This window comes from Pelodiscus sinensis, chromosome 1 (genome assembly GCF_049634645.1).
Source record: "Pelodiscus sinensis isolate JC-2024 chromosome 1, ASM4963464v1, whole genome shotgun sequence".
Lineage (NCBI taxonomy): Eukaryota > Metazoa > Chordata > Testudines > Trionychidae > Pelodiscus > Pelodiscus sinensis.
Window position 1 is genome coordinate 291,435,012 of NC_134711.1, and position 13,236 is coordinate 291,448,247.

At 40.2% G+C, this 13,236-nt stretch overlaps 1 protein-coding gene across 3 annotated transcripts in view; it reads left to right on the plus strand.

The window, feature by feature from the left end:
* WDFY2 (WD repeat and FYVE domain containing 2) overlaps positions 1 to 12,795 on the plus strand; it is a 112,340-nt gene extending 99,545 nt beyond the window's left edge. For all 3 annotated transcript variants that reach the window (XM_075919094.1, XM_014574504.2, XM_075919095.1), the window contains 2 exons: positions 928 to 1,036; positions 2,246 to 12,795. In XM_075919094.1, the coding sequence (XP_075775209.1) occupies positions 928 to 1,036; positions 2,246 to 2,275 (139 nt within the window). In that variant the 3' untranslated portion in view covers positions 2,276 to 12,795. The remainder of the gene's footprint in view (positions 1 to 927; positions 1,037 to 2,245) is intronic.
* The last annotated feature ends 441 nt before the right edge of the window (positions 12,796 to 13,236 follow it).

The window sequence follows — 13,236 nt, forward strand, 5'->3', positions numbered from 1 at the left end:
GAAAGTTTCCTGCACGGTAACTCCCTGGGAAATAGAAAAGTCAATCTCTGAAGGAAAACCTGTGGTTCCAAGGAGCTACAGGTCATCCTTCAGAGGGTGTGTCTATATGGCACAGTCTTTACAGCGCCCCTTATAGTACATACGCCGCACAGGTATAAATAGCAGTATAGATGGGGAGGCCCTGCTTTGATGAGTAGGACTCCTGAACCCTATGGATATGTACCCAGCACAGTTCTCTATATGGCTACGCAGTGTCTGCCCACTCTACACCGCTAAAAATAGCAGTATAGTGTCCTGCTGCTAGAGCCTTTCCTTAGCGCTAGGGGAAACTCACAGCAAGAAAATGATCTGGCTGAGGAGAGGCAGCTGAGAGAGACTCCAGTTGCAGGGAGCTTCTAGAGCCTTTTTCCCCCTGCCTCTCCTCGGCAAGAGCCTTTCACTGTAGCATGTGGCATCACACTGCATGAGAGCAGCCTACTTTTCACTGCAGCATGTGTGCCATGTAGACATAGCCACAGAGAGATGACAGAGCCTTCTCTTGCTCAGTAATTAAGTTGAATCACTGACCGAAATCACTTACTTAGCCCAGATCTACAGTAAAAGGGAACATTAAATCAAGATACATAACTCCAGCTATGTTAATTACATAGCTGGAGTTGCTCCACCTTGTTTTGAGTTTTCTCACTGTCCCCACAATGGGAGACTACCGGCCACTGCAGGGATTCCCTTTGAGTTCTACTTAGTGAGTCTTAACTAGACCTGCTAAATCAAACTCTGGAAGATCAATCGTGGCAGCATTGCTCTTCCATTTAGTGAAGACATAGCCTTACATTAGTGATCAAATTGTCATTTCCTCCTTTTGTGACTAGATCAGGGCAACACCAAAGTTGCTGTCTCCTTGACTCTTGATATTTGATCTTTCCTTAGACGTGCTCCCACAGCCACTTTCCATGACAGTAAGCACAACATTGTTCATGTACACTTTGATGCAACCAGGGGATGGTTATTGACTTCTGGGACAGACAAAGTTATTAAGGTAAGAGAAAGGTGACTGCTTTAGTTCATTTTCAGTCCTTGTCTATGTCCCTTCCTCCTGCCACATCTTTTCAGGTCTGAATCTCCCTTTCCGCTCCCATGGTCTGGGGAATCTCTGTGCTTTCATCATGCATTGCTGTTTCTCACTGGGTATTTTTCACAGCCATTCAGAGATTTTTTTTTTTTTTTTTTTATAACCCAGTGGTGATCATCAGTGTAATTCCATTAGGAGCTGCTCTATCCTTTGGTAAGCAGGTGTGTTCTACAGTGGAATTGTTCATTTAGGGAGTTGGTACAAAAATGCCCTTGAAAGTCGCCCTGTCAATCAGAAAGTTGTTTTGGTGCAACATGTTGTCTTTCATAAGCGTCTGGCTTTGTCTTGCTGCCAGCATGGCAGGAAATGAGAAGACTAATTCAAATTAAATTGGTCATTCTGTGTGTGGTATCCAAGGCTGGCTGGGACACTGTTTTTCACTGACTAATTCTACACCTGAGTCAGTCAGCTCCTTTGCACCTTTGCATATGAACAAGGACACTATTACTCAAACGTGCTAGCTATTGTAGTATTAGTACCAACAAGGGAATTGGTAAGAGAGAAGTCTGCAAAACTAATCTGAAATGCTAGTTTATTCTGACAAATCCTGATTCAGGACAGGAGCCATCTATGAGCAAGAAGTTAATAAAATGCAGTCACTTCACTGAGCTTCAGACATGGAGCTCTGATGTGGCAGGAATGGAAGAAATAAAACAGTAATTTCTTAAATAAAATAATCAAAACAGCTAAAGAATTGAAGACATTTTCTATATGCATGTGACTGAAAAACTAAAAATATATTAAGTGATATGTAATCTCTGTAGATTACAAGTGGCATTTTTTTCTTAAGCAGATATCTCAAATCTCATTTAAAAATCCACTTTAAAGTTCTCATCACACACACACACACACACACACAAACATGGTACAAATTCAGTTTTCCCCCCTACGCTGTCTTACAGATTAAAACCACTTTATATTTAACACCATTATAAATGCTCGAGGTGAAGTGGGTTTGGGTTGGAAACTAAGAAACTTGTGACAGCCCCCTCCCCTTCATGATAATCTTGCCAACCTCCTGCGGGATTATGACTCTGTTTTGAGAACCTCTGCTTTATCAGAATATCACAATACTTTCCCCTATGTTATTACATTCATTCTTATTATTGTTAACAGTTGTGGGATATGACACCTGTAGTGTCTTGATACATCAGTGGAACTTAAAAGGCGTTATCTGCTGAGGAAATGGATTGCCTACACCTAAGCATATTGCAAAGATAAAACGCTGTGTGTATATGGCAGATAAGGAAGGAGCTAATGCATCTGTGATGATTTTTCAAGACATCGTCTAGATCATGGTTGAACATTTGCACGAAGACTCTATTTCAACTTGTTCTCAAAATATCAGAAAAGGTATTTTTTTAACTAACAGTTTGTACGATCTGGCTATGTTCAGTTATTGTGAGTGTATCTGGAAAAATCTGTGTGTGCAATTGAGTTTTTATACTTCATTATGTTGCTATATTTGTTGCTTTGTGTGGAAGGGTTCTTTATTTTGAATCTGGACTTGTAAGAAAGTGTCCAATCTCAATGTACTGTACAAAGGAATCAGAGTTCCCCAGAGAGAGTACCTATTTATTTGTGATGTTTCTGCTGCTGATGGCCTCTTCAGTGGAGACATTTTGAGCAAGACCTTGCATCTTTGCTTACTACACCATAAAAGATCTCTGGACCCTATTGCATGCTTCCAAAAAAAAGGGGGGGGCTCTTCTATTTACTTTTTCTAACAAATATCACCTTGAGATAGTATTTTATTGTTGCATAATATGAAATTCAGTTCCTTATGCCCTCTCCTATGTCACACAGGTTTCAAAATCAAGGGGCTGGGTTGCTTAGCAACTAATCTTACAGTAGCTGACACAATTTTCCAGCCGAGAGCATTTTCAAGAAGTGTCCAAACCAGTTTATTTTCTGAGGCTGCGCAGGCTTGTTCAAATTAAAGTAGCAGCAGCTTCTAGAACTGTGGAATTTTATAAAAAGGAGTCTAAACAGGCTTCGTTGGGCCCAGACAAGCCTGTTTCTTCCTCATGAAGCATCATGTCAGTGTTTACATCTGTCTCTCTTGCTGGAGAGAATTTTAACTTTCCCATTGCTGTTCCCCCACCCAGTTACTCATATTTATTTTAAAATTGCTGATGGTTTTTATTAATTGTGTATGTCATCCTGAAACAAACATTGCTGACTCACACCCATTGTCCTATTCGGTAGTTTCTTTTTAATAATAAAAAGTCATTTTAAAAAAATCACACTGGCACAAATGACCTTTATAAAGGGATATTGTCGAGGTTAATAGGCAGGAAAATTGCCCTCTTTTCACGGGCGTTCTATCAGGAAGGCCCATGCTTTCTGGATTATTTGACCGTTTCATTTATAAATTATTGTGGCTGCACTTGCAAGGAACTAAGTGGAAAGACTGTAGCAGGTACTGCAAGACCTTTCATATGGAGTTATTGTTGAGTTAGGCACTGTGACTTGGGGACTTGGATACACAACTAATAATCAGCAAGTCAGTGGCACAAGCAAAATCTTTTTGGTCATGATGAAGTGACTTGCCCCTGTCTGTGCCTCATGGAGCATAATGATACATACCCACCTTTGTAAAGCAGATTGTAGTCTGCAGCTGTCAAGTACTGTATAGTGCTAAGTGTGCTGTTAGAGCCCTGGAAACACCTACTCTTGCCCCTTGCCTGCAAAAATTAAAAAAAAAAAAGGGGGGGGGGAGAATTAATTATATTTTATCATCAGTTGTCATTATAAAGGGTAAGTGAGTAGGTGTGTGCACATGCCAGGGCTGGTAAATCTTCCTGACAGTTCTCTGTTTTGCAGTATTTATGTACATTTATAGGTTACCAGTCCTCATTCTCCTGTTTAAAATAACCCACTCTTGGTTTATTGGGCATGCAGCTCATAATCTGCTTTTCCTCTAAGCAGCCCTCATGTATATTTTCAAACATGATGATAAGCTTAGCTAAAAAAATAGTTTCCAGTGTAAATGTTAGTTCTTTTGCAAGCTAACCTGCATTCTCTGATGGTAGCTGGCTGCTGTTTTTATCCTCCCACTGTAAAACCTTTCAAAGGTGGGTCATTATACCTGTTCCATATTTTAGGATTACTGAAATTTCTTCTGCTGTAAAAGCTGGGCAAGATAATTTTGTTTTTTGCCAATATCCAAACGCTTGTTGCTGCTAGATTATGCTAGTCCACAATACCTTGGAAGGACTGGACTACTTTTCTAAAAAAAGATCCACTTTGCTGCTGTTCTGACCAAGTACATAGTAATATGGGTGAAATATTAGGCTAAACAATTTGTACTCTGCAGAGTTATGTCGACGTAAAACAGCGTATGTTAACCTAACTTTGTAAACCGCTACACTGAAATATAGCTCCCGCCTATGTAACTTGCCTACTACACTGACTTAAGTCTACTGCCACAGGAGATGTAGTACATCAGTCAACATAATTAGTTAGATTGATGCGGTGTCAGTGTAGATACTGAATTGCTTACATTGACTGTTGCTGCCTTATCAGAAGCCATCCCACAATGCCCCACATTGACAGTTTAATTGGTACAAACTCTCATGGAGAGGACTTGCACTGCTGACACAAGGAGCGTAGCATGGGCTTGCAAGAGTGATTTAATTTTTGTGGTGATGGTTTTGTTGACATTGCTTAGAGCATCTTTGGACATATCTAAGCTTCACAGCTAAGATAAATGCTAAGAGGGTAGCCCAACATTTGGGGTAAATTATCGAACTTCCACTGAAGTCAAAGAAGCTAACAATTTGTATCATCTGAGGATTAGCCTTTCCTCATAAGCTGTGTAAGTACAAATCCATTAGCAAGCAAAAAATAACTCAGAGTTTTGACCCCTAAAATGGAGAACCAGACTCCAACATCCCACACACCCAGTTGCCTGAAAAAGGGTTTGACTGTACTTACTTCATTACACTTTGCATAGGCGTCATCGTCTTAATCATTACAATTTAAATGCTGTGGCTGGAAGCCTGAGAGAACCATTCCACAGGTTGGTTTAGATTTTTGCTTCTACTTGTGCCTAGAAAAATGTTTGATGTATTGGGCAATTCAGAGTTCAGTCTTGTAACAAAGATTTGTCTTGACTGGAGGACACGTGAGCTAAAGGGGATCTGTTCTCCACTTGATGTAATCTTATAGCTTTCATTGGAGCTACGACTTGTGTACATGAAAAGAAAATAGACCTGTCTTGTTCGAACTGCAGCTCCTTTATCTCCCACATAAAAGTACAAGGATTCGACACTGGGAGAGTTAAGCAGAATGTCCAATCTCTGTGATGAGTATCCGTTTCTTTCAGTCCTTTGATCAGCATGGATCCCAGAATTCTTGTTCTCTGATCCATTCTCACTGACCCTCAAGGCAATTAATAAATTTAACCTTTTTCCTTATACCTGAAGGTAATGAAAGGGCATATTTCAACAAGGATGTTAAATTACACCATAAGAAGTACAAGTGAGAATCCTCCACTTTCTTGGGGTAGTTGATTACAGTGGCATTTTATTTCATTTGTGATTTTTTTTTTCTACTGCATTGAAAGACTATAGAAAACACTTGCCTTCATCCACTCTTGATTTAAAATGTAACAGATTTTCATCTATCCACTTTGCTCATTTCCCCCCCCCCCCTTTTAGGAAGTCTATGCAGTCTGTGTGGTTTAAAAAACAATTATTACTGCAATGCTTACAGAAAATAAGTCCCACCATTATAGTACCCTGCACTGACAGTAAATGAGTGTGTTGGCAATTGATCTTAGGCAAGATATTACTATAACTGCATATGTTCATGCTGGGTAATTGATGACTAAAGGAAGATGTTACTCAGGATTGGGGTTGCAAGAGAAGAGGGTATTTTTTTAAGGTAGGAACTAAAAATGAGAGAAAATTAGGGAAAGGAAAAATGTATGCTGACTACTAGCAGCAGTTTTTTTAGATAACAGCAATAGTCTCCTGAGGATAGAATAAACAAACTCGTTGCATGGGCCATCTCATACTGGACTGACAGAGGGGCTAACAAACTGTATTGCAGTGCCAACAAGAGACTAGAAGATCCATTAAGGGTGTGTCTCTTTTCTGTGACCTGATAGTGTTCCTGTGGCTTGGTGATCCTGTGGCTTTCACAGCAAGAAAGAAGAGTAGACCTGAATACCAGATGGTGTGATACTTAAAGTGGTGTCCAAGGGATAACTGTTGAAGTTTAGCCCTGCCAGGGTTGCTTAAATATATCCAGTATTAGGCCAGGGAGTGGGGACATATTTCCTCAGTATTGGGTCGGTTGCTGCTGAGAAGATAAAATGTCAGACATTGGAAAAGGACAACAAATGGTCTGGTAGCACTTTAAAGACTAACAAAACATGTAGATGGCATCATGAGCTTTTGTGGGCACAGCCCACTTCTTCAGATGATGGGAGTGTTAGAAGTACTTCTAACACTCCGGTCATCTGAAGATATGGGCTGTGCCCACAAAAGCTCATGATCCCATCTACATGTTTTGTTAGTCTTTAAAGTGCTACCAGACTATTTGTTTTGTTTTAAGTTTTTCCTGTTACAGACTAACTTGGCTACCCCTCTGAAACTATTGGAAAAGGACTCCATGTAGCTCAGTTTAGTGGCAGAAAGAAAGCGCTAGGTTAAGCAAATTAAAGGAAATTGTTGTATGGTTTCATAAACAGATTACTTCATTTCATCAGACTTAGGTGTAAGTAAAAATACTGAGATTATCAATCCTAAACATTAGGGCTGCTGTTAGTTGAGAATGATGTGCATGAATGTCCTTACTGTTTACAACAAGAGCTTGGGAAAAGGGACCAGATTAATTAATATTTAAATGTATTTTGTAGTATGTAAGAATTAACTCAGCAATGAATGTGTACTTATTTATTCCATGTGAGTATCTTGATCCTTTAACCAGCATCAGCAAATGATGGGGTTTTTTTTCCAATTAAGCCTTCCTCATCTTTTCAATATATGCTGTGCATACACATTTCAGTGTGTTTTTAAAAACAAACAAACCTTAACTACAGTTCTAGGAAGACTGAGTTGCTGACTGCTCTGAACTTGAAGAGATTTGGGCATGAGAGACAAGTATTACTTTATTATGTGTGAGTTTGTTGGTTTGGGGTAAGCCAGAAGTCTGGCAAAATACTGTGAGAACAGGTATATTACAGAATCACTTACATGTAGTATTAATGGAAAAAATGGGGCTAGATTTTTTCCACATGATCTTACATATGAATAGCAGTGGGAATTCTGCATACATCTGAGGGAAACACTTTGCCTCCAGCTTTGGACCAATAAAGACCCACAATTCTAAATTTCCAGATTCAGTGGCTCTCCCTTTAATTCTGCGTGGCCACTTCAGTGTCTTTTGCAGTTCTTTGTTTGTTGCATTGTTACACTTTTTCTTAAATTAAATTCGTGTTCAGTGAGACTGAAATCTTTTCCTGTTGGGGACAGAGCACAGAGAATTAGTGGCAAAATAATTCAAAAGAAAACAGTGCTGAAAGTATTCCTTCAACATCAGAAGAGGGTACTAAGAACACAGGGTGGCCATTCAAAGATCTGGGATGGGCAAGATTGGTGTGCTTTCACAGACAAAACTGACTTTTTTCTTCCTACTCAATTTTATCACACCATTTGCTGAAGCTCACAATTTTCGTGTTCTTTCAGTTTGTGCAGTAAAGGTCAACAATTTGAGAATGAAATACTCTTTATTCCCATCATGGAAGTTTGTGGGAAGGGGAAGATACAGGAAACTGCTGCAGTGGGGAGAAAATGGGATGTGAAGGCACAGTGCAGAAAAATGATGCTCAATATTGTGATTGAAATGGGTTTTCAAAGCCTCACAGACACACTGAACTCCTTGCTGGGCTCTTCTTACTTTGAGCAGTCACATACCAGGACAATTAGCTGCCAACCTATCCACCTTCATGCCCTATCCCTTTGCCTCACAAATATTATGGAAACCACCGCATGCAGCAATAATCATGGAGATTTTGCTTTCATTGATGTCTAACCTAGTAAGCATAGAATCATAGAATATCATAGAACCATAGAACTGGAAGAGACCTCAGAAGGCATCAAGTCCAGCCCCCTGCTCTAGGCAGGACCAATTCCAGCTAAATCAACCCGGCCAGGGCTTTGTCAAGCCAAGACTTAAACACCTCTAGGGATGGAGACTCCACTACTTCCCTAGGTAACCCATTCCAGTGCTTCACCACCCTCCTAGTGAAGTAGTCTTTCCTAATATCCAACCTGGACCTCTCCCACCACAACTTGAGACCATTGCTCCTTGTTCTGCCATCTGTCACTACTGAGAACAGCCTCTCTCCATCCTCTTGGGAACCTCCCTTCAGGAATAAAGCAGACTTCACCAGTAACACTTGAAATGTCCAAAGGCACGTTCTAACATCATTCTGCACTTGTTCAGCCTATTATTGAACTGCTCCTTACTGTTGTCCAGGTGGCTGTGGAATAAAGGGTTTGGCTGGGTCTCCTAGGATCGCTCTTGGCATTTCAGCATTGGCAGTGGTTATTGTGTTATCTGAAAGAGAATCGCTGATTGCATCTTCCTGATCAGAGCTGTGTTCCTAAAGATGCGTATGTCCATGCACCTTTCTTGGCCATCCCACATTGGTAGAGGTGAACTGCCTCTTGTGATCCACCAGTGCTTGCAACACCATGGAAAATTATCCCTTCTGGTTTGTGTACTCTCTGGCGAAACAGTCTGCTGCCAAGGTATGTGTTCTATTGCTACAGCTAGGAACCCCCCACTGCGGCAAAGCTATCCACTATGCCAGGCTTATTACCCTTCTTAACAGAAGTCAGTTAATGGCCCTGCACATTTTGATCACAGCCGCTCCCACGGTGGATTTACCAAATCCGGGTGGATTCCCCCTGACCATTAGCAGTCTGACATTGCAAGCTTTCAAAGAGACATTGCCACTTGCTTCTCCACTGTCAGAGCAGGTCTCCTTTTAGTTTTGCTGCTCTTCAAAGCTGGGGAATGCTGCACAAAGTTCCTGAACTGTGGTCTTCCGCATTCAAAAGGTCTGCAGCCACTGCTAGTAATCCCATAGCTGCATAGCAATGTGATCCCACCAGTTCAGCTGCTGTGCGACCGCCAAGAGCAACTGGGAATTGTGCTGTGGCTTGCAGCAGGGCTGCTTGAATAACATTAATGTGGCAGATCATGGCTTGGGTCTGGAAATACTTCAGAGTAAGGTGTGAGGTGATTGTAATGCTCAACAAGAGTGCACAGCTGAGTAGGGTCCATGGTTCTTGGGCTGTGGTAGATGCACAGCTCAATCAGGCTTTTGAAAAAGATGCAAGAGAGCATGGGTGATTTACTGTTAATACCGGGAGGGAGGAAGGAAACCGCATCATGGGAGACCGAATCCATGTTCCCATTCCCCCTGCAATGTTTTGGTCCCAGGCGGCATTGCTGCAAGTCGACCTCCCGGCTGACCCGCAATTAGTTGTTCTGCAGAATAGCTACCCCCTGTTGCTCTGTTCTCAGCATCAATGCATTCCACCGGCACAATGTGCAGTGTGGACATGCACAACTGACCGAATTACGGGTGTGGCTGGATGTCAACTTTGTAGTGTAGACATGTTCTAGGATTCCTTTGAGACTCTTTCCTTTGGAGAGAATTTTTGATAATCCTTAAAATCCAACAATAGTTACAGGCATGTGGGGGCTGATGAAGGTTTAATTTTTCCAAACTTCACTACCCTCAGCCCAGAAGAAGAACTCTGCAGAACCTAAAGTGTTCAGCATTCCCTTTTTCACTAAGCTCTGCAAAAACATAACTAGTCTGGTTGGGACTCATCCTATTAGGAAAAAGTGCCACCTTCTGGACTGACCTATAATGTCTCCTGATCAGCTGCTGCTTGTTTTCCAATTTCTTGGGATGCTATAGAACTATAGTCCGAATACTTGGCTTTCTACTACTGCAACCTTTGGCGGGTATATCCTCACATCTTTTCTAAAGCCTAATATATGTATGTGTCTGTGAATGGCACGTTCTTTCTCTGAACAAGGGTATCCCACTTGGATAGACAACAGAGACTGGTTAGGGGAAAGGATTTTGGGATGTGAATAAAAGTGTCTCTAAAAACATTGTATGCATTGCAAAATTCTTTTCCCTAGTCAATCTCAGATGTCCATCCAAGTCAGATATTTGAAAATCCATCAAAATAAACCTCACCTGCCAAAAGTGGAATTATAAAGTAGTGTTAGAGCAAGGTGGTTGAAAAACGGGAAATACTCTCAGGTTTAGAAGCCTCTCCAATTTTCATCTAAATTTAGAATCTTGTGAAATAGTATAGAAAACTGGTATTTCAGAAGCAGGCACATAACTATAGATGGTACTTTGTTTCCTTCAGGTAATTATAATGAAATTTAGCTGCACTGTAAAATGTTTTCCAGTTCAATGGTACATTCTACAAAAATGTGTGGTGCACACAGACTTGCTGGCTGCGCTTTGCACCTGCTTTTGAGAATAAGAGCACCAAATGTGATAGTGCTCTACAGTTACTAGCAGAGCTCTGGCGCTAGAAGGCAGACTTTGTTTACAATTGTTGCTTACAGGTATTTGTATTTAGCCATATTCTTATGGAACAAGTTTTCTCCACATGCAGAAATCAGGACAGGGGCACTGTCAACTTGAAAAATCACCTGAACCTTATTAGTAACTCTTGGCATTAGAGTAACACCACATAATCAGTTCTATTGTAGTGCTGATGGTGCACACCTGTCTTTGGAGCCCACAAGGGGCTGGATACCATCTGAACAAAAACATGTCATAATGAGAAAGTCCAAGGGAATTAATGATGTTACTCTGTCCTGTGCAAAAAGCTATTTACATAAACAGGAACGCACAGCTGTTTTAAGTATTGATCAAGAGTTCTTAAGAGTCATGAAAAATATAAGGGCTTGATGAGGATTTTTTTAAATAAGCCCATTAAAAATAAGTTTGCAGTAAATTGAGGAAGCTAGCATCAAAGCTTTAGTCTGTAGTAAAGAAGGTGAGGTGAGGGAGAAAGTCTGTGTTGATATTACAGACTCAGTCTGAGTTACATATCGTGGAAAAATAATTTCACCAGTTCACTAACTGTTTGTTGCTTTCCTGGGGTCTGGTTGTTTTGGTTTTATTTTTAAAGTATTGAAAGTGCACTGCTTAAAGTTCTGGTCCTCTGTCTAGTTGGATAGTCTCTCTCTAGTGTCTCTTGCCACTAGAATTTAAGATGACAGGGAATGTATTTGCTTACATGACATGTATAACCTAATGTGCATTATATTTTAAAATAAAGCATCTCCCTTGCTTCATTATTACATACCTCAGTCAACCTCCCAGTGAGGAAAAAGGAATGTTTTTAAAGGGAAGAATGGTGTTCAAATATTGCACCAAATAGTGAAGTATAAGGCCCATGTTATGAGAAACAATGTATTTGGCTTTGAATTTATGCCCTGGATTTAATTGTAGATCACGAATGTACTTCACAAAATATGTGGTTGGCTTTTTTCCTACACTGTGACTAAGTTTTACACAAACATGTTTTTGCTCATGTTACCCTCCTTTCCAATTTCAGACCATCAATGGAAAGTTATGATGGGGTATTTAAATATGCCAGTATGGAATATGGACCAAAGTACATAAGTGCACTTTTTATTCTTTTATGCAGTTTCATAGGTAGCTTATACCAAACTCACTTCTGCACATGTGCAAACTTACTTGAGCAAAGGGCTTGTCTCCACTACATTGGGGAGCGACACTGCAGCTGTTGATTTATCGTGTCTGCTTAGATGCGATAAATTGCTCTCCAAGCACACACCCATCAACGCTGGTACTCTACCATTACGAGAAGAGTAGCCAGCATCAACAGGAGGGCAGCCCCTGCCAAACTTACCCCACACAAGATGCTGCGGTAAGTACGTTGACTTCAGCTACACTATTTGTGTAGCTGAAGTCCCGTAGATTAGATAGACTGTTGGGGTTAGTGTAGACTAGGCCTAAGAAACCCTGAAGAGAACACAAACATCAGCCTAATAAGCTTTGTGGCCTGCTGGATTAGGAAATGTAGTTATTGCACATGCTTTCTGTTTCCACTGTTTGGACAAGAGTTTAATAAATTGAAACACATTACCTGGTACATGTAACTTCATCTCCATTGTTAAATAAAAGTTCCTCTGTTGTCTCTTGTTGTTTACTGTGCATTTTGGAATCTTTTTTTTTAAATTTCCCCTTCAACCAGAACAAAGATGGTAGGTGAGCAGCATAGTGTTCAAACGCAGCAAATTGACAAAAGTATCTGGTTCACTAAGAATATTGACTCCCATTTGCTGTTAGTCAGGGTATAACAGAAGGGAAGGGTTAGTATATTTTTATATTTGTAGTAGGACATTCCAGTAGCACAGAATTTGGCTTACTAATACGATTATTCAGTAATGAGAAACTTACTTAAAAGTTGTAATTAATATACCATGAACATGGGCTAAATGTGACGGTTTCTCTTTGTCTATAATTTTCCCTCCATTTCTTGCCATATTTTCAATAATTATTTAACTGTTCAAACAATGTAATACATTAATAATGTAAAACCTGAACATTTGGGAAATAAATGTCTGTGCAAGCCTCCCTCTTGTACTGTTTCACTGTCACTGGTATGTGAGTGGAAATGCAATTCTCAAAACATTGTCTATTTAGTTTTCATAAGATTGCTTTGTAGATTATTCTTTACCAGTCTCCTCTTGAACACTGTAATAGCCTTGTTTATCTACTACCCTGTATCTTGCTAGCAGCTTGTTATAAATACTGCTACCACAGTTAAGATCTTGTTTTTGTTTGACTGTATTCCATATATATATATATATATATATATGAGGGAGAGGGGAGAGAGAGAGAGACTGGAAACACAAGTTTCTTTAAATGAATCCATTTTCAGTCCTAATGTGGATACTTTAAAACACAAATGTAAAAGGCTTTAGGTCAGAGTCCTTTTTTTAAACTATGTGCACTTCACACAGCTGGGACACCTATGTGCAAGTCTCCTTAAGCTGTTAAAATCTAGATGTAA